Source organism: Pollachius pollachius, assembly GCF_949987615.1.
Source record: "Pollachius pollachius genome assembly, chromosome: 5".
In the NCBI taxonomy this organism is placed as follows: domain Eukaryota; kingdom Metazoa; phylum Chordata; class Actinopteri; order Gadiformes; family Gadidae; genus Pollachius; species Pollachius pollachius.
In genome coordinates, this window is record NC_136938.1 from 18,666,971 (window position 1) to 18,694,935 (window position 27,965).

Consider the following 27,965-nt stretch of genomic DNA (forward strand, 5'->3'; position numbering starts at 1 on the left):
ACCACACAAAGTGCCCCTTATTTGGTTGAAACATACAGTATACCATGTTATGTATTTGCTTGTTGAACCTTTTCTCACTTCAGAAAACCTGATATGAGCCAATTGGGCCTTCTAATGTTAACGGGGCCAGACTTAATGTAGGGCCTATGCCTTAAAGCCGTTCACCCATTGTGCTTGTTCAGCCAAAAATTCCGTTCCCCAAAATAAAATTCATGCAAAAAGTTAATATCTAAAATCACCCTTCATGTAGTTTGACCACTGTTTGATTTGAACCTCCATTGAATGCTGCCCATCCATATGAAGACCTTTTACATAGTCATACATGTCCGAGCAATGCTCTCAATTCTTAATGAACACCACACAGAAGAAGACTTGAGAAAGGTTATCTCAGGAAGTGATGGAGGCCACAGCTGTCAGGGTCTTCTTTATAGTCATCCGTCATCTTCGGCTAAGAGAGATTGCATGTTGACTGGTCTCATGAGACTATCCCAATCTCGCCAATTCATATTGTTTACCAAATGTAAACGTACGAAGAATGTGAATATCAGGGAACTCTTATACAAGCATATATATACCTGGTGGGCACAAATAGAATGCAGCACACATTGAATGGTCTGAAGTTTAGATTCAATTTAGATAATTGATTAAACACCATAAAGGTGCTTGTGTTGCTAGAACTAGTTTGTTTTACATTTCAGTATAACTTTGTCCTAAACATATTTGTATGGCTGATATTCCTTAGACTCAACTTTTAATGAATAGTAAGGTAGATAAGAAACAAACCATGTCACACATCATTAGTCATTAGAGGTAAATATAAATAGTTCAGAGAGTAATTCACCAAAAATATCTCCCATTCTCAAAATATCAAGTAATTCTCTAATTATATCGAATGGTTTATTTATTTACCTAGAAAAATATTTCAGGTTTAACTACTAACTGGGTTGAATAGTAAGCCTAGTTAATATGCCATTGTGGAGTGTGTGGATGATGGCTGGTTTGAGCAGGCCCTTCTGGCCCCAGGCTGATTGGAGTCTAGGCCGTGTGAGGCTGCACACCTGAAAAAGCCCAGAAAGGCCATCAAGGAGGGCAGCAATGTTGGTGGCTGCCACACTTCCACCTAGGTGGCTTTTCTGGGCTCCTCCGAACACAAGGATGCAGGGTTGAAAGACGGTTTATCGAACGGTTTGCAGATATGATACATGACGCTGGTTGCGCCATGATGTTGCCATGCAGGAGATCTCTGCTGTGTGTGTGTGTGTGTGTGTGTGTGTGTGTGTGTGTGTGTGTGTGTGTGTGTGTGTGTGTGTGTGTGTGTAGAAGGCTGGTTGAGCCTGGGCGCAGGTGTGCAACCCCAGCACAATTCCTATCAGACTCAGGCCAGGTGAGGCTGCTTTAACCAACAATAATCCACATCTATGTTGTCCATTTTATTTTTATCAAATCTATTACCTGTACTCAAAATTTGAAAACCTGTAAACCCTTGTAAATGTACAGGCAAGAATGCTTCCACTGATTCTAAACCATGCAGAGAATACCAACGTGAATATAAAGACAGGAGTGCCCCCTGGTGGTATACTAATGAAGTACATTGGAGCCATTGGTTAGGCGTGCATATTTTGTCTTGCAAAACCCCAAAATGCCTGGAAACACTTCAAACCTTTATTCATTTTTAGTGTCACACACAACATGTTAGATAATATGTTTCAGAGCAAATGTATAACGTAAATAATCGGGTATAACTGCAGCCACACCACAGCATCAAAAAGACATGCAGGTGCAATCACCTGCATTATGTAATTTCCCTTAATGATCCAGAAGGTTCCGCAACTCAAACGTCATAACAGGCTTCAGGGACATTTTGGGAGAAAGGTGACAAAGAAAATCACAATCAAAAGAAGAAATATAAAGTTGATCTTGGGACCTTGTTTGTTCTTTGCGTGTACCATTGCGGTGTATATTAACTGAGACATTAAAATCCAAATAATAATAGAAAAGTATTATCTTTGCATTTCCCAAAACATTTACTTTATTAATTATTTGTCATTTAAAAAGCACAACACAGTTAATACATCTATAGAAAGAGGATGGTAACAATCTTCTATATAGTTATATTCCAACATTCAGATCACATCTGCACATTATTAAATAAAAAATATATAATGGAATTAATCATTCATGACAAATGATTTATCAGGTGCATGAGTACAATGTTTGGTAGTTAAAATAAAATAAAAATGAATTTTTAACTTTGTTTTGCCTACTTGAAGTGAACGGCAGATGGCAGAAAAGTTCCAACGATAATACGACTAAAATGTCTAGATTGAAGAAAAATCTCCGTAAACATACGTGGTTTAGGAAAAACATCCATTCTGTAATTTTGTAAAGTAGTAAACGCAAATTTCTTTATCCTATCCACCACAGAAAGGTACCAATGTCCATTTTATGCCCATCAACCACGTTAGTCCAGTCAGTAAGTTACCCTCAAGTGTGTCCTAAGCCCACAGAACACTTTTAAAGAGAGTTTTAACCCGTCTAGGTCAACCTTATTCAGCATTAGCGACCCTACCTTTCTTTCTCTGGTCACGTAGCACCAATGAGCACCAATTAATGTGCACATTTCTACTGCATAGCCCAGTTTTATGAAAATACCAAAAAACATCTTTCCAGCGTTGAAACAATTCTTTGATAAATATGAAGATATACAAAACATCTTAGAGTCCAAACATACAAAATAATCTTAAACTCTAAATAAAAAAAGGAGGCTGCCACGGGAACCATCTTTATGTATATTCTTTGGTCAAAGTCTTGTTTTCAAAATATATATTTATTTCATAAACATGAAAACAAGACGTTGGTGTTGCTGTGAGAAGGTGCTTCCGTGCGTCACAAAGTTGTCGCCCATCCCATGGCGGACATGAAGAAGCTCTAATTGCACTTGTGGTCGTGGTGTCAGAGTGTGTGGAGAGGAGAGGGAGGAGCAGGTGAGCACAGCGTTTATGTGAGCCTGAGCCCAGCGCTCTCCTCCAGCCACCGGAGCGCGGGCCGTAAACACAGGGCCACCGCCGGGGCAGCCTCGACATACATCTGCTGCAGGACTCCCTGCAGCACCAGCAACAGGGGCAGCCCCACGCTCAGGAGCTCATAGAGGAATGCATAGTCCTGGCCATTGGCCCGGACGTGCACGCCTAGGGCCCGCGTGCGGCGCTGCAGCCAGCCGCTCAGTTGCCTAGGGGCCCCGCACACAGCGCGGGTCAAACTCATGGGCCAGCTCAAGCCCTTCCTGAGCAGTGAGGTGAGGGTACCTGTTGGTGAGGGGCTCTGCGGGCCATCTGTGGGGCAGTGTGGGGGCCTCTCCGGGCTGGTACTACAGGATGTACGCTCAACAGAGTCTCGGCGGTCGCAAGAACCCTGATGATGGCACAGGAAGGGGAAGGAAGATGTAGGATTACATCAGAGTTGATCGTAGTCTGCTGCATTCCGGTCACTGCTTTGGGTTTTTTTCTTTTCTGGTGTACATAAAAACCCAAGGGAAAAATCATTGTACTGTAATAGTACATTATAGTATACAAAAAAACAACTTACTGTGCGCCCGTTTATATTTCTTCGCAGATGGGTCCCATTTTTATGTTGTACGAAATGTGCTTTGCAATAAAGTCTTCCTGTAAAAGCACACACATATTTGCCATTTCAGTGAAATCTCTGGCAGCCTTTGTAAACCCTCAAGCCGCCTTGACTTTTAAAGCGATACATACCCTGTTCAGAGTCATACACATGCGTGCCCTGGCTCAGTGGTGAATTGCAGGTCTTGCAGCGAAAGCAATCCCTGTGGAAGTAGAGGCCTTCGGTACTGATCCTCTCCACCACGTAGACGCGCTTCCCACAGGAGTGACACTTATCTGTGCACTGTGGCGATGTCTGATGGACAGACCCCTAGGGAACACAGCCAGAGAGAGGGGCATTAAGTAATGTCTGTTGACAGTGGGACTGCAGAGGAAACTTTCCCCTTCTGTATGCTCATTTAGCAACCACAAGAACACAGACATGCGTGTATACAACAAACAGGACGATATTAGTAAGAACAAAATCATTTGCTACATCGACCTTCATGGGACTTTATGACCTGCACCCCGTGTAGATATTTTCCCATTTGAATGATGGATACGGTTGCTCTGAAGTTATCAATTTCCTTCTAATCCTCTCCTTCTTGATAACTATAAGATTAGCATTGGAGAGAACATCTGGTGACCACGATAGCGGTTCTCCTACATTCCTCCATATCTGCCCTCAGGCTGCCACCACAGAAATGCCCATCATTCTTCCCTGTGGAACCAAGGTAACCAACGCACGAGTTACAACATGGCCCATTTTGGGGCGCAACCTGTGTATACTGTTGATAAAAGAATAACATTTCTGACCCTAAGGGGGAATATCATGAATACATATCCATATATTTGACTTGAGCAATGATAAATAGATAGACACATATTATATAAAATAAGATAATGATAAATAAATATATTATAGTGCAGATTAAGCAATTGTGACTATATATAATAAAGTGGCGATAACACATATTCAATTATGGATTAAGTAAATCATAATTACATGTATCTATGGATTTTGGGAGTGACAATGTGATAAGTGAGTGGCTTGCTGCAGAATACAGAAAACCACTCGTGTGGTGATGGTTCATCTCTCATCGTCTCTTTATTAAGCGGCACATCCCTTTTCCAACGTGGGCAGAAATCTGGGTGTGTGGATAGAAAGTTGGCGTATGGGCAGAGAGTCGGGTTAGTGGGCAGTGAGTTGGGTCCCATAGCAGAAAGTCTGCAGATGGGTGGAATTGTGTTCCTTTGGTTAGACACAAATAAGATAATTGAGGTGAAAAGCAAGGGGAGGTGACATCATGGTGCAGCATAAGGATTGTTAGGAGTCAATCACTTGCAGTTAGAGAAATCAAAGTCTGTCCACACAGAGAAGCAAAAGTTGTATCTCTTCCTTCACTTATAAATTACTTGTTTCTCCCCAAAGGAAAATGGCATTTCGGAAAAATTAAATGTTAGAGTAAAACTTGATTTATCTAAATTTTCCATTCTCATTAGTCTCCAAGAAGAAGGTGTAAATGTCTGTTAAAACAACATGTAGTGTGAAAGCTGCATGCATGGGTTTAGGGGAATCGTTCTACTGAGAACCGTTTGTTTATATTTGACAGAACTCCTTTGACACACACAGTACATTCTCAACATTCTTGCCTCCAAGGATAATTTACATCAATTGTGAAATTCATGAGGGAGTTATGCTAAACATTGAAGTCTCATGGGAGGAAGAAAACACACACACACACACACACACACACACACACACACACACACACAGACACACACACACACACCTGGGATATGTGCTTAGATCGAGTGTAGAGGTGTGGTGCCACATGTTGAACTTGATTTCTGATGTGTGCCATCGACTCCATGCGCGCCAAGTGCCCCAATGTGTTGGTGAGGGACATGTGTAACCATGGGGGACTGTGGAAGAAGCTGCAGTAGCTAGATAGTGAAAAGTCAGATCTGATGGCTATGGCTGCTGTCCAATAAGCACCATGCTTCTTTTAAGTCTGAAACTTTTATTTAGTTAGGACATGTTTGGTCACACTAATGTCACACTTATTATTTATGAACACAGTCACTGTATTTGTCCATCTCACTAGCATGACGCATGTCCTATTAGCAGGATAATTCACTGATGGATGTCTTTGTTGATGTTTGAATCACATGTGAGTCACTACAGCAGAACCATCAGTTAACACAGCTTTTGGACACGGGTCCCAATGCAAAAAACATGATTCGTCCAGCAGCCACACCAAAAACTGCATGACGCACGGTGCGAACGCAGTCTTAAGGGGTCGGGGTCAGGCGTGCACATGCGCAAGTAGGACGAGGTACACAGGTCGAGCTTTTCAGAGAGTCACCTTGGGTACATTAGTGGCATCCAACAAATCGCAAAGATGATGTGCCTTGTCCTTTATACTCTTTTTCTGAAACTCCCTAGCATGTTGAGTCTGAGCCTTCTTCTGCAGAGTCACAGGGTTGAAAAGGAACAAAGAAATTGAATGAGATGAAGAGATGGACACACACACCCAACCACACACACACACCACACTACAACACTACATCACTATGATGAAAGAGTTCTCTGTATTATCTTTCCAATTACAAGAGGACCGTGAGATCTTGAAAGCACTGTGCAGAGAACAATATGGCTGCTGTGTAAAGCACAGGCCTCTCCGTTACCTTAATTTACACCCCCGGTGGGTAAATAATAAGTCATCCTCATACTAGGTTCAGGCTGCGGTGGATTTTGACACACGCATACCTAGCAAGGAGCCGTAGCCAACAAAGTCTGCTGGGTCGATCCCTCCTCCAGGAGCAGGAATCTAAAAATATGCTTTTTCCTTTGAATAATAATTTTCATGGCCAATTCTTTCAAACAGGTCCAAATTAGCACGTTGACTCAAACTCAAAAAATGTATCTTTGTTTCATAGGCCCGCTGCTCTGCAAGTAGTTAGGGAAATGTATGCCTGTCAGGGCTATTGCGCGGAACAATTCAAACCGGTTCCCTACCCGCTTGTGGTGACCTGCTCAAGCCATTATGGTTAAGCGGGGGGAAATTACAGGTCTGACATCACCAACGACAAAAAAAGGCACGCACACGTTAAGCACCGAAAGTCAAGAAAAGAAGAAAAAAAGAGAGGGACAGAGGTAGAAAAGTGAAGACAAAGTGGACGGGAAACGAACGGAAGAAAAGTAGTTCACCTCAGAGATCTGCTCCTCCACCTCCCTCAGGCGGTGGAGCATTCTTCTCATGACTAGGACAGCAGAGTGGTAGGAGGGGGGAGAGGGGGAGGAGGGGAAGTCTGCGTACTGTGCCTCCGCACACCGGCGCTCGCTCTGCGTCTGAGCGTGCGTCTGCGTCTGAGCGCTCTGCTCAGCGCGTCGGCCTTCCCAATGAGGGTGCTGCTGAAGGGGAGCGGCGTCGGAGGGGTGCTCGGTATGAGGCAAGGTTTGTGTGACCCTGCTCCGGGGTTTGGGCGGCACTTTAGGTGGCTGCAGGGCTGCGTACTCTGGCAAGCCTTTATCAATGTTCTTAAACTGGAAAAATTGTGTGTGGGGAAGGGAGGGGCGTGTGGAAATTCAGTGACAGAGGTCAGTGATATTTCTTACAGCCCAGAAGTTAAATGGTTATCGGATCAAATACTTTTCCATCTTTCCCTGTTCTATCTGTACCTTGGGGGAGGGCTTTGGCGGGGCTGATAGCCTTGATTCGCTACAGGGATCCTCCGTCATGCCAGGGTAGTGTGTGAAGGACTGTAGGGTCTGATTTGGGTGGCATTCAGTGAAAAGCAGGAAAAGTTGGAAGACGTTTGAAAGATTACCACATGAAAAGAAAAGAACAGATAAGCGTATGAGGACAGGGATAACAGACGATAGAAGAAATATAGATCAACCAAACCGTTTAGCTGCACTGTCATACCCTCAGTTATTCAATGGAATTAAACTACATTGGACATAAATCCAAATACTTTGTTCGTCCGCTATTCCAGGCAGGCAGTTTCTAAACAAGGAGTACCGCAGAGGACACACACACAGTATCTTGTGAGCCAGTGATTACTCCAGTGATAGCTTCTCCCCTGAGAAGGTTTGGCCTCTCTCGTCCCGGTGATGCTCACATGTCTGCGGACGGTGCTCCCGGCGGTGCCTTCGAACATGGCCTGCAGCTGGGTGGCCATGGATCGAACCCGGTTGTTCTCCCGCGGGGCCGTCTCTTCCAGCAGCGCGGAGGAGTCCCTGGAGACCTGCAGATTAGTGGCCTGGAGGGGACACCAGGGGAGACAGGGTCCAGGCACGCAGTCAAATAAACAGCCAGCAAAGAGTTCTCATTCAGTTGCAGAGTGATTGAAGCGTTTGGAAAAAAAATAAGAAAAGGCCTCACAAACCTCCTCCAGATGGCTACTGCTGCCTCCTTTTCGCCGCCGCTTGTAAACTGATTCCGGGGTGCCCTCCGATTTCCTCTCCTCCTGTTAATAGTAATTTAATAAGCAAAAGCCAACCAAAAATACCACATAAACTACGCTGACGCACTGAAGGGAAAGAACATCACACGGAATATTAAACTTTTTCAACAGGGATATAGAAGGTATTATTCCCGAAGCCCGTCACAGGTTGTTAAGAATGTCAAATGGCAATATCCAGCAACACATTACCCTGGGCACTCGTTTCCGTGGTTGAGAGACATTAATCCCATTGGTCGTGTGTCTCGGGTCGTTCGACGGATACTCCACACTGTTTTCATCAGCAACCCTTAAACCTGTCGATAAGTCACTGGATTAAGCTCCTCCATGGATATAAAAACGTAAAATTGATGCATTTCCAGAGTCATAGCAATTCAACTAGGCATGCATAGCTGTCAGCTTATTTTTATTTTTAGGCAAACGTAGCGTTGATGTTTATCCTAATCAATGATGTAAATGAAAATACCGAAATGCTGTCATTATCATAGTATCACATCATGCATTGTATGTGGCTAGGCAATCTAAGACAAACGCTTCAATTTAAAACTTCTCGTTTCATGGCGCAACTAGCCAGTTCCTTCCCCTCGCGCACATACACAGGTTCTTATTAAGATCTGCCACACCAGCACCCTGCTGCAGGAAGCGCGAAGCAAGACTTCACACCTCGTTAAACAGTCTTGCTTTTGCATACCAGGTCAACAGGCAAAAGTCAATGCAGGGTGGGCCCAAGAAAAGAGGCCGGTAAAGAACATACTGTGTGTATATAGGCCAGGTAAATATATCCACGGCTCCACTGTCCTGTTCTACTTTAGGAACAAAGCCCTGCGGACAGTGTGGGCCGTGTTGGCTTTAGGTTAGACTGATTGCCGTCTTTCAATAGCTGGGGGCTGTTCCATCTTCGTCATGCATATCAATCCTGGTATGCATGACATGTAAACACATGCGAGTTATGACGGGGGGGGGGGGGGGGGGGGGGGTGGTTACACACGCCACAGGCAGCGCCGTACCTGTCTGAGGTAGAGGCGTGCCGCGGAACAGCTCGTAGAACTTTGACAGGTACAGGATCATCTGCGTCTTGTCCACGTCCTGAGCGGCCGACAGCTCCTGTCCAGACGTGAACGGCGCCACGCCGAACTCCCGCTGGCCAACATCGAATGCCAGCTGAAGGTTAGCGGCGGGTTCCTCCTCGGTGAGGGAGCTGAAATCTCTACAGTGGCGCGGGGAAACAACAAGAGCAGACATGACTGGGGTGGAAACGTGAGAAGGTGACACAGAACAAGGACAGTTTGGTTGCGATTTCATGACGTGCCGCCGTAAGGCAACAGGGCTCACACGGAGCCCCCCGCCCCCACCCCGTCCTAAGAGGACTGGAGGGAAAGCCAGCGGGATCCTTGGATTTATATGTTTACGTATTACATGTCAGCCGGTGTTATGCTTTATTTTTCCATTCAAATGTTGTCCATATATCCCTAAAGGGGTTGCTTTGTATACATGGTTGCTACTAGTAGCATTAGTGCTACTGAAAACAGCTACCAAGATAGGTTTCCCCTTCATGCTTCAAAGCCTACTCCACTCCCAAGTGTGAAAGAGGTTGCCAGGCAACAATGTTTGCTCTTCAGGAATAAGGCAGATTCCGTCTTGGAAGGGTAAATACACAATTCCAGTTTGGGGATGAATAGTAATACCATGGATTTAGAGACATTACAACCATTCTAGGTAACAATCTTTTCAGGTCATTGGCTTAGAGTATTGTATTCCATGACGCATCAGACATCAATGACTAAAATAAAATCAGTTAACACCAACCAGCAAAAAAAAAGGCACAAGCAAGCGATAAAGTCTCACACACCTCGGTGAGAGAACTAGTGAAATGGCATACATACTTCACAAACAGCGGGAAGGTGGGTGCAGAAGTAAGATCGCCGTAGAGTAGAGACAGTGAATAAACCACCGGTGTAATGCTTATCATTTGACACGGCAGCCTGACATGCGTGGATAGAGTATCACTTACACGAGCTGGGAGTTGAACCTATGGATCAAGGCGCAGAGTGCCAGGCCGCTACGCCAAGAGGACGTCAAGTCGGTCACCGACACATTCCTGTAGCCCTCTGTCTGCTTCTGGCACCAGGTCAGCAGTCGACCCGGTCTAATCTCAGACTCTGAACAACAACACAAAGATATCACGTGTCAACGCAACAACATCGCCGGCAATGCCGTCACTCAACAAATTGAAAACAGTCCCAGAAATGTGTAATGTGTTTTGTATGAACCAATGACCTAAAATGGTATGAATATATATATATATGTTTTTGGTCCTTTCTATAAAGGACCGCGCTTCGATGTAGATCATACAATCTAGTATGATGTCACCATGGTTACTACGGCCAGAAAACATAATTGGCATTAGAGAGGGAAGGATGCCGTCATAGGTAGTAAATCATGGCCGACAGATAGGATCAGAGAGAGATGACGAGGGAGCTGAGGTATGCATACATCCCCTGCCCCGACACGTTGTACAAGCTGCCTGGCTCCGGAACACACCTTAGTACACAAGTCACAGAAGAGGAACTCAAAGAGGAAAGAAAACTGTCTTGAAATGTGCGACAGCAAAAAAGCACATATAGGTTGTGCCTGGCTATCATTACAACATTATCATGGAATGTGTTAGTCTTAAATCGAGATGCAGTCCCAGTTTTTGTAGACTTTGTAGGATGTATAAAAGAAGGTGATTGAGGTCAAGAGCATACTTTATCACCACATCCCATTCCCCAGTGCTTGTAACAACTGATCTAGACGAAAACAAATGGTAAAACCATCTTTCGTTTTCCATTACCCGTTCTACACATTAGCAGGCCTTAATTTAATTAAATGACTCAAACCGATCAGTATTCTCCAACAGAGGCCCACCGAACAACGGATCGGACTAGAAGGTCCACTAGTTCTTCCTTAGCTCGTGTTTCAGAGCAGCGCTGTGCGGTCGGTTCTCGTGCAGACTCACCTCGCCTGTCTATGTTGACAGGCCGTCGTATGGTCGCAGACCGCTGCAGAGGACAGGCATTGAGCTCTCTGGTGACATACAGGTGACGTACCTGCGTGCAATACATAACACATGACAGTGACGCAAACAAATGACTTGTAGGATTGAACCACTATTAAAATGATATCTCCCATTGAGTTTATGATAGTTTTATTTCATTAAGCCTTACTAGTAACTAAGTTAGAGAAAATAAAGGGAGTGTAGTGAGGCATCACCTGCTTTGCCTTGACACTGCAGAAGTTTTTGTTGGGGTACCGGCTTCCAGGGTCTATGGTGTACAGATCAAAGTTCTTGGCCAAGTTCTCGGGTGTGGTTTGGGGAAGCAGTCTGTAAATGCTCTCTCTATGGTACGGGTGGTAAAGAAATCCAGCCATTAAATACAGGAAGCTCAAATTGTGTATTTTAAATAAGAAATCCTTCTAAAGAAGGTAACCAAAAATAATTTGTGAACCACAATGTATTGCAACACCAAGCCTCAATGACTAAATGTCTGGTTGATAGACCTGAATATATACAAATATTTTTCCATGGTAAATATAGCACCAACACACACAACAATTTACATGCGCTTTGCATCCAAACCCAGTCGTTCCGACGGGTGCAACATAGAATTCTGTAACATGCATTTCCCATCCATGTCCAATATGAACGAGTAAAGAGCTTCATTTCTGTGGGCATGAGCCTGTACCTCTCGGCCAGCAGCTCCAGGACAGGCATCTCCTGAGCCCAGCCCCTCACCATCCAGGCCGTGTCCAGGGCGGCCAGGAAGCCCCGAGCACAGCCCGTACCCATAGGCCAGAAGGGCTATGTCAGGGACACAAACACAAGGACCACGTCAGCTTCAGGACTCAGAGTGTGCTGGTCATGTTAGGTAAGACAATGCAGCTTGCTGCTATGAACGCTAGACACCAAAATAGTGGGAAGTAGGCTGCATAAGAGGACATGTTCGGGAACAGTATTGGTGTGATTCATTGTGCAGGTAGGCTGCATATGAGGACATGTTCAGGAACAGTAATGGTGTGATTCATTGTGCAGGTAGGCTGCATATGAGGACATGTTTAGGAACAGTAATGGTGTGATTCATTGTGCAGGTAGGCTGCATATAAGGACATGTTTAGGAACAGTAATGGTGTGATTCATTGTGCAGGTAGGCTGCATATGAGGACATGTTTAGGAACAGTATTGGTGTGATTCATTGTGCAGGTAGGCTGCATATGAGGACATGTTTAGGAACAGTAATGGCGTGATTCATTGTGCAGGTAGGCTGCATATGAGGACATGTTTAGGAACAGTAATGGCGTGATTCATTGTGCAGGTAGGCTGCATATGAGGACATGTTTAGGAACAGTAATGGCGTGTTCCATTGTGCAGGTAGGCTGTACAAGGACACGTTTAGGAGCAAAGGCGAAAGCTAAACTACACATTTTTTAAAAAAGGACAAAGGGAGAGGGGAATGAGCCTGTGGACAAGAACGGTAAATCTCCATTTAATAATAGTCATTTGAAAAATCCATAAACAAATTGACTTAATAAAGTCTCGTACGATATGCTACGTCGCCGTACTAGCAGCACTCATCCCTCCTCACCTCTAGCAGACTGTCCCCGACCAGTGCCACCAACAAATGGCGCCCATGGCGCTCACGCACCACCGCCGCGTGCTCCGACGCGTGCATGCTGGTGAAGTCGAACATGGCCACGTCTGGCTGCCCGTAGTGGTTGGTGGCGTAGTCCAGGGTGGGCAGCTGGTAGTTGGTGCCAAAGTCAGCGGCCTCGCGGGCGTAGCAGAGCAACGCTTCCTGGTTGACGTTGTTGCTGCACAGCAGACTCTGGGTGTCGACGTAGTCCTGTGTGCAAACAGGAAGGGCGAGGGGGAGTCAAAGTGTGGGAGAGTGACTAGAGTTTGCACCAGGAATGTGTGTCAGTGGAGTCATTTCCTCTATTTTATCGACTGGAGTTTGTGTTTTTATTTGCATTTTTTATAGTTTATACGGGAAGATACAGTCAACATGATGTTCAATATGGTAGTTGCTGAAGCATTTAATACTGTTTGTTATACTCATGCAATGCGAGACCATCGGAGAGCTCAAAGACAACCTAGGCGCCTGATGTCATAATTCAATGAAATAAAATTTTGACTCAACATGCCCTCTTTGCGGACACCTCTAGATCCTGTGGTGTTTTATTATGAGGTTTCATTCTGCACTAGTCAATGGCCGCTGTGCACCACACCTGCCTATCAACCCCAGTCCATTAGCGGCAGACCGCCTAAACAATGTCAGCTTACGTGAATAACAACCCCCTTGTCCAATAGGCTCTGCTTCTTGGCCGTCATGACAAAGTAATGCGTCTTGTCTTTGTAGTACACAATGTTCTCCAGGTCGATACCTGCAACGGATGACAAATGGGATGGTGAGATTTATGGGAAACGAATTTGAGGTGCACACACACACACACACACACACACACACACACACACACACACACACACACACACACACACACACACACACACACACACACACACACACACACACACACACACACACACACGCACACACGCACACACACGCGCACTAAAAGTGGGGGTCTATTTTCTGATATGATTGCAAGCTGATTGATTTCCACATACCTGTCTCCTCCTTGAGATCAAGGAAAAACTTCTGGTTAAAGATGAAGGCCAACCCACTGATCTCCTCCACCTTAGCCTCAGCCGTGGTGTTCCTGTTGGTGAAGTTGGCCGTGATAGCAATAGCCAGCTTACCCCGGAACTCGGTCCTGCTAAAACCTGACAATCACACAGAAACAGAGAAAGAGAGAGGGACAGAGTTCGGTTTTAATAGTTTGATTAACACGACTACACTGTACACACCGTTTCTATTTTTATTGTATTGTTTCTTTTTACATTCTATCGTATTTATTTGTATACATTTATTTTTGTAATCTTTTTGTGCTTTGGCAATGTAAATGTTCTCCATGCCAATAATACTCTTTGAATCTTGACAGAGAGTGACAAAGAGAGAGAACCGACTTTTAAGTACCAATAACAAAGAGCTATGGTAGGATCAGTAAGAGTTAAGACCGATGCAGTGAGTTCTACCCAATCACAAGCCTCGGCTTGAGAATGTGACTATGAACTTAAATGTTGGGTGAGGAGCCTGACATCCACTTTCAGACACAAGACGTGTTGGAGGAAATGATTTCCGATCTGGGGACTTGAGTGGGGAACATGACTAACACAGATGCCATCAAAGATGCATTCTTTGAGATGATGCAGTCTATTCGATAATTTTAACTATAAGGGTTGATGAAGAGATTTAGCATGTCGTCATATACCAATGTTTTAGGTCAGACAGTTGGTATGTGGCACACAGACTATATTTAAGTCTGCCTAGTAACCACAGCAGAAGGCTACGCTGACTAGATGGAAAAAAATAAACCCTTAGGCCTCATAATTACTGAATGAGCTAAACGCTATGGCAGACTGCAAAAATGCCCTTTTTAGGAATAGGCCATTTCATTGGTAGATGACGTCATTTAAGAAACAGGGTGAAAAAAGTAAATGAATGGTAGGGAGAATGGTTTGAGAAGGGCAACCCACAAGGGATCAGCAAGCGTGGGAGCATAGCATTAAACAAGAATAGCATAACATACATCCGATGCTACAAGCCCACTGTATTAATAATAATATTATTAATAAAGAAAAATCATCATCATCATCATCATCATCATCCTCCTCCTGGATCATAGAGTGGTTTGCTTCAGGCACAAAATGGACACCAAAACAACTGTGAATGGCCTCACCTTCCAGTGTATTCCTTCGTCCATCAGCGCCCACCACCACATCAAACTCAAAATTAGCCACGGGATGATCCGCAGGCAGGATGCCAGCCCTCCAGCCCAACGCTAAAAGACAGAAGGCACACAAATATAATCATTAAGAAGAGCAAACCAATGTGACACTTGCAGCTCATTGTCACAGACAAGTCTGCATTTGTGCCAGATTGACGTTGCGGTGGGCCTAGTCTTGCAGAGGCAGCCTTTCCATATGGAAAGCCTGAGACACAGATTCACTTTGTCAAAAACCCCCTACTTATAAGAAGGACGGTCTATAAAAAAATATATATCAGCAGACTGTATAAACCCATGCATTGAAATATAAGAATATAAATCATTTCTGTGAGTGACACAGATGACAGCCAATGAGAATCTTGTCTCATCTTCCTTCAGAGGTTGCTCTGCCTCTGAAGGAGGCTGAGTGTTGCAAGTGAACGGAAGAAGCGGGGACTGCTGTGGGTACAATCATAGTCCTTCAGTTAAAAGTCCACTTTCTTGAAGAATAAGGTTCCCCATTACTCTCTTTACTCATTAGCTTCTATACCTTTCAGCCGCACGCACGCAGAGGTTAGTGTACATGTAAATGTGTTTCATGGACAAACGATTTCTCAAGGTGCTGTGTTCCACCTCTGAGTGGCAGTATAACTTGTCTGTGTCCTCACTCTTCTTGAAATAACGGCGCATGGAAAGTGCACCATGATAACAGGGCACCGGCAAGTATGTCAGAGCGAATCAAGTCTCTATGTTTAGAAGGCCGCTTGTTGCTATCAGGCTATTTATATTTCGGTACAAGTGAAAACACTTGACAACACTGTAGCAAACTTTCCAACCCAGCATATCACAACTTGTGCAAGATAAACTCAAACATGAGTTCAAGTTAATGACATGGGGTTTGTGCTGTGTAACATAAAATAAATCAGGGGAGATAAAGTGGATGAGATGGGGTGTGTACTGAGCTATGTTTAATAACTCTGGATTTTATTTTCCATAATATTAGCATTCAACATGAGGAGCTCAACTACTCAACAATGTTGATGGAAATATCAACTTGGGACTTTCCTGAAATAGTTTTCCATATGAGGGAGAGTGCTACCTTCATTCTCCTGGTCCTCTGAAGGCTCCAACAGCTTCACAAACTCCACGTTGATGTGAAACTCCACTCCGACAATCAGGGCAATCTTAAGCAACATGAGCTGCAGCTGCTGTATACCTGTCAAGAGGAGGCCATTTGACATTACTATTAATACTAATAGTGTCACCGTTTTACTGTTTGCGGTGGACAGAATTGAACTGAAATCGTAGTTTTGTCTCAGGCATCAACTGATATTTTGCTATTGTACAATAGACAAAACTTCTTCATTTGTCCAGTCAATTCCCCATTTTAAACTTCCCCAAGAAGTGATTTTAATTGAATACAATTATTGAAGTAATGAAGGAAAAAGAAACAAACAAATAACCCTCTACGGCCCACTAAAGCACGCTAATCAAATAGCCTGTGGCCTCCGCCGACATCACTGAACGGGGGCCACTCACTGATGTGGTCGATGGCTCCCGCGCAGAACTTCCCATAGAACTTCTTGGCCCCCAGGCCCCGGAGGTCATGGATGGTGAAGGGCCACAGGTGCAGCACGTTGTTCCTGGAGAACGAGTCCCTCTTCTCGATCACCACCACTTTGGCGCCCATCAGGGCGAGCTCGATGGCTGTCCGCAGCCCACAGGGGCCCCCTCCGATCACCAGACACTAAAGGAAGGGGCCGAGTCAAATCAGGCAAGGGCATTTCTCGAGTTGTATAGCCCTTAATCCCAGTCCCGCTCTCAAAGGGCTTCACCAGCCACATCCTGCTACACCCCACTAACCCTGAGCCCTCTAAAAAGGGCAAGGAATACTTGTGAGAGGGAACACAGAAGGATCCTGGGGTCCTTCCTCCTGGGACAGTTGGGAGTGCAGCAGGTGGGCCGATACTCATCTCACCATGAGGATGTCTCTTTCGTCTGTGTTTTAGTGAGATGCGATGAACTACTAGGCCCATGAGCCCGTACTGATCACTAGTTCAAATTCTGTTTACGGGAGATTAAGTTCATGAGAGTCAGGGAGCGCCGTCAGAGTTTCAAAACGATGGTGTCGCCAAAGAAAAGGGTAGAAATCAAAAACACGTTTTTATCCGAGATGGACTGAAAAACGATTTTAAAAGACAAACTGAAATTTGCATGGAAGGCTTTTATCAGAGAAGAATACTCTTCTGCTGTACTACTTCCAACCGCAATCCCGCAGGAGTACAGAGAGCGACAGCATTACTATGATTGGCTCCATTTTGTAAATATATGTTCTGCCCAACAAAGGCCAGACTGATACTCATTGTGAAATGCAAACATCAATATCTGGATTGTCTCACAGTGCTGAGTAAACCACCCCTAAGAACATCACAACTGGACGCCTGGCCACCTCACCTGACGGATACCAGCTACCATCTCCAAACTACTACATGGACAGTAATCATCTCCTGTTTTCTAACAACCTAATTTGTATTAAATCACTTTGCTTGTTATGCTCCCATTATGTCTGCCCTTCATGGTACCCCATGCTCTCCTAACCCTCCCTGGAAGGAGGGTTCACTCACTCTGCAAATCTTCTCAAGGTTTCTGCCTTGATCATTTCAGCTTTTTTTCCTGGTGGCCTGTGAAGCCCTTTGGGACTGTAACTGTGATTAAGGGCTATGAGTAAAGTTGACCCGACTTGAATAAGTCATAAGGAGTTCATGAGGCATTCATGATAAGGGTGCCTGGAGCAAGTATATACCAGTGGTAGGGTTGTTTACAGCACAAGATAACACATTATATAAGCTTGTTGTGCAGATCCAAACGCATCTACAGGAATTACGAAACATTTGAATTGGGATCAAGCTGGAAAAATATTCTTGATACCCAAAATGCCCGTTTATGCAGCATGTTGATAGAGTTTGCAACCAGTTGGATAGAATACAAGAGCAGGTTTATGAGTAACATATTGCTAGAAATAGCATGCCCTTGTAAATTATCATGAGATGTGAATTGCTTCCGGTAACCCAGTGCAACGTGGACTTTGTTCTTCAATGCAATTTAAGGACCATATTAACCGGGTAACTTGGATAGCGTGTGCCAAAATTATTTTATTTGTATCATGTTTGTACATGAAAAGTGATGTATTTTATTCATTCAGTCGTCTTGGGAATGGTTACACAACTTGTCTGAGAATGCATGATTCACTCCGGCACCGGCCCCAAGTCTCCTTATTTGTGTGTTCATGTCTGTCTGTGTGTGTCTAGGCGTCAGTTCATGCCTGCGGCTGAAATCTTTTGATGCCTTGCCCGGATCCAAGTCATCCCTGAGTCAGAAAGCAGCCCATGCTGAGCCAAACTCCACATGGTGGTTTCCTGTTCCCATAGCCCTTAAACAAATCCCTGCTTCAAATTGTCTTTTAACCTGCCCCGGGGGAATGGTTTTATCACTTTGACTCGTATCTCTAACACCCCAATTTCCAGGACCCTGGAAGAGCTGAGGGTGGACCAAGTCGACCCCTTCCTCCATCCAGTAAAGGAAGGAGAGGCGCTGGCCACACGTTCCACCAGGGACACTCATTTCCTCCCGTGTCCATCAGCAGAACCCAGTATGAGAGAGAACCCGCCTCCGACAATATTGTGGAAAGTCAGCGTTTCAACACCTGTTTGGGGCCTCTCTCAGAGAAGAACATATTTTCCCCTAGAAAACACCCTCACTGTGTGAGCTGTTCGAAAGGATCCTGCTGGTTCTAAACAAACATGACAGTAAGCTCGCCGGAAAACTGCAGTGAGGGCTTCCTAGTGCATCAGATTATAAACTGGTTTAAAAGAGAGAAAAAACATCACAGGGCTGGATGGGCCTGCAGCAAGTACCCGATGGTAACTTGGTGAGTAACAGGATGCAAATGCTTGGGGAAAACATGACCTCACTAGCCTGTGGCCGTCGGCATAAGGAACACGGCGCTCGTCATTCTTTCGACGGGGGTGTGATACACGCAGGCTGCACTCGGCTTGCTCAATCGGATAGATGTCTTTTTTTTTTCCTGATGGAAGGAAAGGATGATTGCCGAGGAAACGCATCACCCTCAAATGAGACTGCACAGTCCACAAATCTTCCACTGTCCACAAATCTTCCACAGCTCTGCGTTACTCTCTTATCTCTCTACGTACCGCTACCAGGGATGAACTGTTTGTTATGATTACACATATGTGGGCTTCCGCAGGGATAGTTACTCAACTGCTGAGCGCACACACACACACACACACACACACACACACACACACACACACACACAACGACACACACACACACACACACACACACACACACACACTTTATCTCTTTATACTTTGATTATGAATACTTCACTGGGGAGCATTTAACAACAGATCACACCCATTGCCCAACACCATGGACTGTCAAAATAGTTTGGGTTCCTCTTACTGTCACATCACTTTTTGGCATCAGATTTTGAAGCACAATAAACAAACATTGTGCCTTTGATGTTACTTGCCATATTACCTCACCAGCAAGAACCAACGAGTGGCAGACACCTTGACTGGCCAGCAGGGGACCGAAACATCAATCTGAGTCAAGCAACACTCACTCAAAGGGTATCCGTAACCATTTGGAATAAGATCAACCAGAATGGTACCCCTACATTGCAAATATAAACATTCTTCAAACATCTCTGGCATGATAATGTGGATTATGAATTTCATTAAGATCCCATAGTATGCCCTTGCACACACTCACGAAACAAAAAGAAGCAACACACTTTACAGAATAACATCAAAAGTGCCCATGACACCGTCTATATGAACGCTCTTAACACCATCTTTCTTTCCTTCGAGGGTAAAAGAGGAGCAATGTTAGATTTAAAAACCACAGTGTCAAAGCATTATCGTTGAACCAGCGTCTTATCGCCATCTGAATCATTCAATGATACAAAAAGACTTGTGACCAGGTGCACAACAATAAAACAGAAACCTAACAAGCCTAGAGCACCTGGTGTAGTCCACAGGTGACATCATCACACCCTGTTCAGATTGCAGCCACAAGAGGAATTGGTTGGTGAGGCTGGTTGGTGAGTGACATCACATCCTCTCAGATCCCACCAGGCTCACTAAATCATGACACGTCATCACCCAATGATTGTCAAAGAAATTGTAGTGGCAGATGTTCCATCATAAAATCATTCAGCACCGGCTGCGTGATAGGGAGAAAATTGGACTGTTGGCACAACCCACAAAACTGAGCAAATCAACCTTTTGGAAACACCTCACAAATGAACAAAAGATACATTTAAAGCCAAACAACACAGAGCCCACGGTCTGCAATGTTCATCTGGTATATTACTTTACTGTGAGGTGCTACTTTATTAAGCAAGTTTCTGGATTTTACTTTTTAAGAATCACACATACCAAATTTGTAAGGTTTTGGGCCGGGGTCACATGATGTAAAGTCACTGTGCCTACAAAAGTTTAACTGCAACTTTGGTGTGAATTAACACATCTCGTAAAAGCACAGCAAACTCTGGGGCATTTAAGATGCACTTTTATAACAATCTGGGCACGATTCCACCCCCTTTAATTGGCAACTATAAAAAGACGTCAGCCAGACAAACCAAGACAAAATAATAACACTTGAGTGAAGCTGTCGAGTTGCGGTGATGTCACCTGACAGGAACACAGAAGTGCACCAAATTGTACGTCGAAAGTATTTAAAAAATGTTTAACTTAAACCTACAAACTTTAAACCAGGTTGTACATCACAATAGCTTTTTTGGCAGTTACCTTTTTCATAGTTTGGATTGCTTTTGGATTGCTATTCTCAGCCTCAATTATAAGTCGCTTTGGATAGAATTGGCTGCTAAATGAATGATGTAATGTACGAGCCATCATTGGAGTTATGGTTATTTGATATTGCCATATCCAACACTGCACAATAACAGAAAACTATTAAGCAAATGAAAGTCTGTAAAGTCAGTCGTAAATAGACTTCCCAGTATCCAGGTCAAGAAACAATATTCATGTGACTCTTTAGATTGTGTAGTTAAAAAAACAACAACAACGACAACAATACATTACCTTGGTGCCCGCACACGCTTGTCCCTTCTTGTACTCCTTGTGTGCGAACCTCTTGTCCAGCTTGCTCCAAAGTGCTTTGGCTTTCCACGTGGTCATCTTGTCCTTCAGACTGCTGTAGAAGGTGGTGTGCTCCAGGGGGTCCAGCCCCAGTTGAGTGCACATGACGTTGAAGGCCTGCAGTGTGCACTTACAGGCCGGTGCCTGCGCAAAGTTCTCAAACAGCTTCATGACCAGATCCTTCGGATCTGCCGTCATGTCTCCCATTGTTGTCGTGTTGGGCTCGCTGAACTCTCCGGCAAATGTTCTGCTTTCCTCGTTGGCGGTGACCCCGCTGTTAAACCCACAGGCTGGTCCGTCTGCAAGAGGAATTTAACAATTAAACTCATGATCGGCAGTTATAGGTTGTGGAAAATCTTCAGAATTGGCTGACAGGAAGGACATTTTCCCCCTTTTCCATGTAATTATGAAGACATTCAATATTCAAGGTCTTAAATCGAAAAAAATTAAATGACCATGTATATCTTCAGCAGTTGAAATTGTAGATGATTTCTTTCCAATATTTAGGGTTAGGGTATGGGTTAATCCGTACCGAAAAAGAGTTCTATTCCATTTAGTAAATCAAAGTTCACAGTTGTATTGGTTGAGGATTGACATGGTGTGACATGTTAAAGGGGTGATATTATACCAGTGTTATTACAAGCCGTTTGAAAATCAGACTTTATCCTGTATTCTTTGGGAGCGTCGACTTAGATGTATGCTGGATAGATCAGTCTACCAGCCTACCCAGTGGACTGTAGCAATTTTTTCTAATATATCCATCATACATCTAGGTTGACATTCCCACTTGTAATGGCTTATCACACTTACACCTGGTGGCCTAATAGCACCCCTTTAATAGCACTGGTACACAACCTTTGATGTATCCCAGGGTTTACTCAAATCAGCCGTCAAGCGAGTGGGGGTTCATGTTAACACTCCAGGAATTCAATTTAAATACAGCCTTAGGTAGCGCTGTAGGCTGGATGGAAGCCTACCGTGGAATTTAGTTTCTTTGTACTCTACATTTGCCTTTTTTTCCCTTTAGGGTGGAGTCCCTGGCTACTGTGAGGCAGAGGTGACTTTGATATTCTAATGTAGAGGGGAAGTGAGGGACGGGAAGTGAGAGACAGGCCTTGTTGCACAGGTTTCGGCTGCTTAGAAATCAGCTGTGATCAAGTAATTTCCTTACAATATGGTTATTTTAGTTCAACTATTTCTCCCGAGCTGGTATCCACACAATATTAGTTGTGAGTACCTGTAGTTTTGAGAATCTCTGAAAAATGAAAATGGTTTTGAGTCGTTATTTAGCCCATTTTGTGGTGGATACTGACCTAACCCCTCTGTCAGATGTAGGTTTCCCTACTAAACTGACATATAGGCCTAATAGCTTCATGCCATTGGCACCATGTTAGCCTGTAAAGGATAGCACTACATGACATCATGACATCAAAGACGGTAGATAACATTAGTATCATGCCCTGCCAAATAACCATGGTGATAGCAGAACCCTCAGTAGACATCATCCAGGCACTTAGCCGCACTCACTCAGCGGCAGTCATCATATACTGACTGGTACCCCAGCATGAGAGCAATACTCCTGCACGGGTCGAGATAAAAAGCCCCACCAGAAGCATTTGCCTGGAGACAGTCCACTGCCCAGGCTCTATGAGCCCACATTCCAGTGCCACGTGGCTGGAATAACTCTGAACCGCTCCATCAGCAGCCCTGAGCTGTGGGCCCAACACCCACAAAGTCCCCGGACTGCTTTCCACTCAACCGACTATTCAGTGGTTTTGTGTGACCACGCCCCTGCTTTTTTGGGTTGAAGTGTTTGTGAAAAAGCATTGGTGTGATTGCTAACTAGGTGGGATTGTTGTGTGTAGCATGTATCTTTGGGTGTGGTTCATTCAAGGTTATAGCGCACGCCACAGATTTAATCTTATCTCATTATCTCATCATCTGCATCAAATTCAAATCCCACTTGATACAAATGTTCTGGGGTCTGTATATTTAACAATGAAGGTCAAGTAATAAGAGTACAACTTCTTAACACTAGTCTCATTTTGAGTTGAAGGCCAGAATAGATTTTTGTTCACCCGTTTAACATCGCCAAGGAAACAATAACAATTATTTCCTGCTTACAAATACAAATATTCTTTGTGTTGCAGTCTGAAAAATTATGTTTAACTTTAGTTTCATACACTTCCATTGTCCAAAACCCCACTAACACCAATCACAGATCCCTTCTATTGTTCCAGTGAGCAGAATCCAGTCCATTATTTAATTTCCCCAAACATCTGTGTTAAGGTGCAGCATTAGCCATTTGTATGTAGAGAAGGTAACGAAAACCCCCAGGGATTTACAGGCTTTGTCTTGCAGTCACTGGAAGCAGATGTTTTTGTTTGTACTCTTGTATTGTAGGGATGGATTCTGTTGAACAGATCACCAGGACTCTTCTGTGAAAAATCTATGCTTCGAAAAGTACAAACAAACGATGCGCATTTACCAGTCTTGTTGTTTCTCTAGGACGTAGGGAAGGGAACCACCTTACCGGTAAGAATATTGCAGTCGACTCGTTCATATTTGAGCTTCACAGTTTAGCGGAAATTAAGATATGCTAACGACAACCAAAATCTTTGAATAGGTGTATAAAATAGCAAGAATAAAAAAATTCATCAATGCTTCAGGCCAATCAGCCTAAAGCAAAATAGTTCAATACTTTAACTGTATTGTCTCGCACAGAATATCATGAGCTCGCCATCTCGGGTCTGACGAAGTGGAAAGTCAGCTGCGGGCAGACAGAACCCTGCACCACAGAAGCGGCTGTACAAATACATAGAAAGACAACAGGCGGGAGCATACAACACACACACACACACCCACACCCACACACACACACCAGTTATATCATCTGAAAGATGATCTGCCTTGGTATGATCCACTGGGTTCTTCCACCAGACATATGCCTTTGTAATGAGTCTAAGCTTTCTGATTTAAGCAAATAGTTATGGGAGATTGAGCATACAGGCTCTTTGTCTATTTAGTTGTACAATGCTTGCCTCCTCCTACTATGGTGCCATCATCATGTGTAAATATGGGATGTTTGCATTCACTTTCTGTATGATCTTGAATGCAGAATGACTGGCAGAATGACCCCCCCCTCTGCCAGAAAGAAAAGAGGAGCAATATCAGGGCTGCGGCACCCATTACATTTGACCGAGTGAGGATGAAACGCACAGAAGAGACACAATCATGCCTACACAGACACACAACTGTGTGTGTGTGTCTGTGTAGTGTGTGTGGGCATGATCTGTCCTATAATTACACACATTGCCTCATTATAAAAAGGAATATGTATTAATTACAGTACAGTTAATAAATAAGCAGGGCAAAACCAAATTGGCTTGGCACTTACACTATACTTGCTGTTTACTTCATATTACTGCCTGAGTCAATCGCAAAACAATAGGAAACTGACAAGCTTAAGGGAAACATAGGGAAGGCTGGGAACTACACGCAAGTTCGTGGCTGGCCAGCTACAGTAATTACAGACTGGGCTAAAGAAAACCAGGAAGGAACCCTCTGCCCTGATAAGCAGGCCCCACAAAAACAGCATGTTCATCTGGACTTCAACCCATTGCCTGACACACACACACACACACACACACACACACACACACACACACACACACACACACTATAGTATTATCTTGTCAAATCCTAGTGCCAAAACAAACAAACACAACGTCATGATTAGTTCATTCAACATGTTGTAATCTGGCTACTCACAGCACACCATGAACTCTTCTATGGGGGTCAGGTTTCATTCAAATATAAAGATCAGTGTTCTGAAAGCTTCTGGCCACTAATCGATGTTGACTGTTCAGAAAACTAATTATCTGTTCCTACAAAATGCAATCATTTCTGGATCACACGCATGGAATAGATTGCCAAGATATTTCTCCAGCTTTCCAAGAGGATGACCATAAACTTTGTTTTTCTTTCATGAAGGTATGCAGAAGAATAACAAAAGGAATGTGCCCGTTATCTCATGCCAAAAAAGTGCGTAGCCACCAAAGAAATGCATGTATCCAACGTGATATGGATCCATCAAAACAAATCCACAACAAGGATAGGAACGGCAAGCCTTTTAGGGTGTTGGCAAGTGTAGGAAACAATCATGGAACAAAAGGCGACAAAATAAACAAGCGAGCGCCATTAGTTGATCAGTTGTCCATCCATTAACACTCTCCAGTCTCTATCAGGAGGTGTTTTGATGCCAAACATTTATTCCTCCGTGGTAAGTCATCTTTCGGAGAAGCCATGCTTAGAATAGAACAGTCTCATGTTCAAGAGGAAAACAGCACATGACAGAGCACAGTCCTGTAGATGGGACACCATAGGCCCTGAGCAACATTCACATCAAACAAACAATCACAGGACCAATTCACGGTCTTCTGTGACACAGAGTTTACTGATGTAAACTAATAGACGTTCTCTTTATACTCACTGGGCATTATTGTATCAGCCCATGGCTGCTACTCCTCCGGACAAGCACAATGTTAAATGGGGGGACCTGATTCGCTGATGTAATCATCAAAGCAGTGTGTGTGTGTGTGTGTGTGTGTGTGTGTGTGTGTTCCTGACCAGATCGAACCTACAAGTGTGCAGGCTTTTTCTTCAGCCACTTCAGTGAAGAAAGTTGGAAAATCCTAACTACATTTCACTGTCTTTAGCACACAATGAGGAGGAATTCACCACAGCCATGGGCGCTAGATGTTCTCTGCTGCAACCTGACTGCGTGTATAGAACAGGATTGACATAAATGTCTATTCCAGGGGAACAATATGGTGGAGAAGTGGGCTGAGGATGAACTGCATTTGTCTTTGTTTACATGTCAAATCATTCTTGCCCCAGCAGCAACATAAGTAAAGCCGATGGCGAGAACTTTTACGATGGCTACACACATATGCAAGTGACATATAGCTAGAAATATAGGTCCAACCCAAAGTATTGTCATGGTTTAAACTAATTTGTAACGATAGAGAGAGGGCATCGACTGCAGCTCATCTCTAAAAAGACTGAAATGCTTTGTTTAAAAACAGCAGTTTGTCTCTTCCCTACACTCAAGAGATAAATAGAATAGATAGATGCAAACATATATACATACACAAGCCTAACAAATACTGCAGCATAATTAGCATTGTGTGGACTATGGGCATCTGGCTACACAAGTAAAAGGGGATACTAAAGAATGTGCCAATATTGCTGTTTTTCTGGGCACACTGCATTTAGGTTAAACCTGCACAAACCACAAATTACAAACTTCAGATGAGAATTCGACAGGGACTTGGGCATGCTGTGCACAAGAGTGGCTTTTGGCTTAAGCTTTAAAATACATGGGTTTCCCAAATCTTAATAATCTACGATTATTACGGTAATTCGGAGTCAAATATACTTTTGACCTTGTGTTTGACTTTTTACAAGTGGTAGACATAATATTTACTTCTCCATACAGTTGAAGGCATGAACATCCAGCCATTGAAATACTGCCAACGGTTCTTCCTTTAGTCAGCCAGATGCTGTTAATATAAGAGTCTTACATTTTTTATTTGTCCAGCATTAACACATGTGTTTAATTAATCCATCACGTAGGCTACCGACAGAAGATTATTTTAGGCTTAAAGTTATAGCATGCCTGACGAATGTGTTTTCTTAACAAACCAGGAAACATTTACTCACTCAAAGGCGGCTGGAAAACACTTGCACGGTGTAAGACTCGGTTGCTTTATCCAAATATTTCTCTGAACGAATCAAAACCATTTCTTACAATTAGTCGCTGCAGGGGACTCCCCATGCAGTTTAAGGTAGAAATGCTACCTGTCGAGAGATCTGTGGGCTTTAATCCTCGTTTTAGGGTCTAGTCTGATTCAGTTCAATAGCATAACGTGAAGTCCCACTCGATATCATTTTTTGTTATCACTGACATTTTTTATTAGTGATCTCCCAAATCTCTTCTGGCTTGTTATTGCTTGTGGTTACAGGTGGCTTGGGCAGGTGGAGCCGCATGAGGAAAACACTCTTAAATTGGCTGCATTTGATTAACTTTTAAAGATATTTTAAAGTAGCCTATTTTATATAAGGCATGTTTAAGTAGGCCTATGTGTCAAATTACTACAATGTAACTTTTATTTTAAAGCCCAAATCAATTGTGACTCGAAACTATGCTGCATAAACAGATAACAGCTGAACAGTTAGCGGAAGAACCGCTGGGTCATATCCCATGCGTAAAGAGAGACCCCGGAGTTCCACTTCCCCAGACAATGTTCTTCCTCTTAAGAAATAGTACCATGTTTAATGAAATTGAGGATTGAAATCCAGAAACCGCCAGTTCTCTCACAGAAAGAAACCCGAGAGCAGCCCAATTCAGAAAACGAAGATGATACCAGGTGTTAATATTCACTGATTTTAAATCACAGGAAAATAAACACCACTTCTAACGAATAAATCACTTACTTCATCTCACAGGAAAAAATATGAACTTTTCCCTCATCCAATTATTTTTGAAACACAGAATCCGGAGAAATATGTGGCAGCTCGTCCCAGTCGCCCAGTGCAATGAAAGCAGCTCCACCATAGACTACACACTACTGGCCAAGGGCGGAGCGCTAAGTGCTCCACACACAAATAGAAAAGTTGAGCCCTGACTAAACCGTGCACTTCTAGCCTCGACACACTACCGCCCCCATGCGAACAAAAAGGCACATTGCATGCATAATCAAAAATATATATCTCGGTCTATTATGAACTTTTTTCTGTGATCTAGTAACCTTAATGATTTGGATATGTAAACGGGAAA

General features: G+C 43.8%; 1 protein-coding gene across 3 annotated transcripts; it reads right to left on the reverse strand.

Annotated features, from left to right (window-relative positions):
• Positions 1-1,738: 1,738 nt before the first annotated feature.
• On the reverse strand, positions 1,739-27,764 carry mical2a (microtubule associated monooxygenase, calponin and LIM domain containing 2a). 3 transcript variants are annotated; one of them, XM_079736147.1, is made up of 22 exons: positions 27,623-27,764; positions 21,068-21,423; positions 16,476-16,683; positions 16,036-16,152; positions 14,910-15,011; positions 13,738-13,893; positions 13,393-13,493; positions 12,695-12,952; positions 11,798-11,913; positions 11,325-11,451; positions 11,071-11,161; positions 10,084-10,231; positions 9,080-9,279; positions 8,265-8,368; positions 7,998-8,078; positions 7,731-7,871; positions 7,288-7,377; positions 6,817-7,152; positions 5,972-6,073; positions 3,756-3,933; positions 3,586-3,662; positions 1,739-3,411 (listed from the first exon to the last, which is right to left on the reverse strand). In XM_079736147.1, exons 2-22 carry the CDS (start codon positions 21,329-21,331, stop codon positions 2,998-3,000), a joined length of 3,411 nt encoding a protein of 1,136 aa, XP_079592273.1. In that variant the 5' UTR covers positions 21,332-21,423; positions 27,623-27,764; the 3' UTR covers positions 1,739-2,997. The 3 variants fall into 3 exon arrangements, with proteins under 3 accessions (XP_079592273.1, XP_079592271.1, XP_079592272.1); XM_079736145.1 differs by lacking the exons at positions 5,972-6,073; positions 6,817-7,152; positions 7,288-7,377; XM_079736146.1 differs by lacking the exons at positions 5,972-6,073; positions 6,817-7,152; positions 7,288-7,377; positions 27,623-27,764 and adding an exon at positions 26,849-26,962.
• Between the last annotated feature and the right edge of the window lie 201 nt (positions 27,765-27,965).

Coding starts and splice junctions, on each gene's coding strand:
- mical2a (XM_079736147.1), bottom strand. CDS start 21,331: ATGGGAGACATGACGGCAGATCCGAAGGATCTGGTCATGAAGCTGTTT. Junction 8,369..9,079: donor CACGCCTCTACCTCAGACAG/GTACGGCGCTGC, acceptor ACTTATCGACAG/GTTTAAGGGTTGCTGATGAA. Junction 6,074..6,816: donor TGGAGGAGCAGATCTCTGAG/GTGAACTACTTT, acceptor GTGACTCTGCAG/AAGAAGGCTCAGACTCAACA.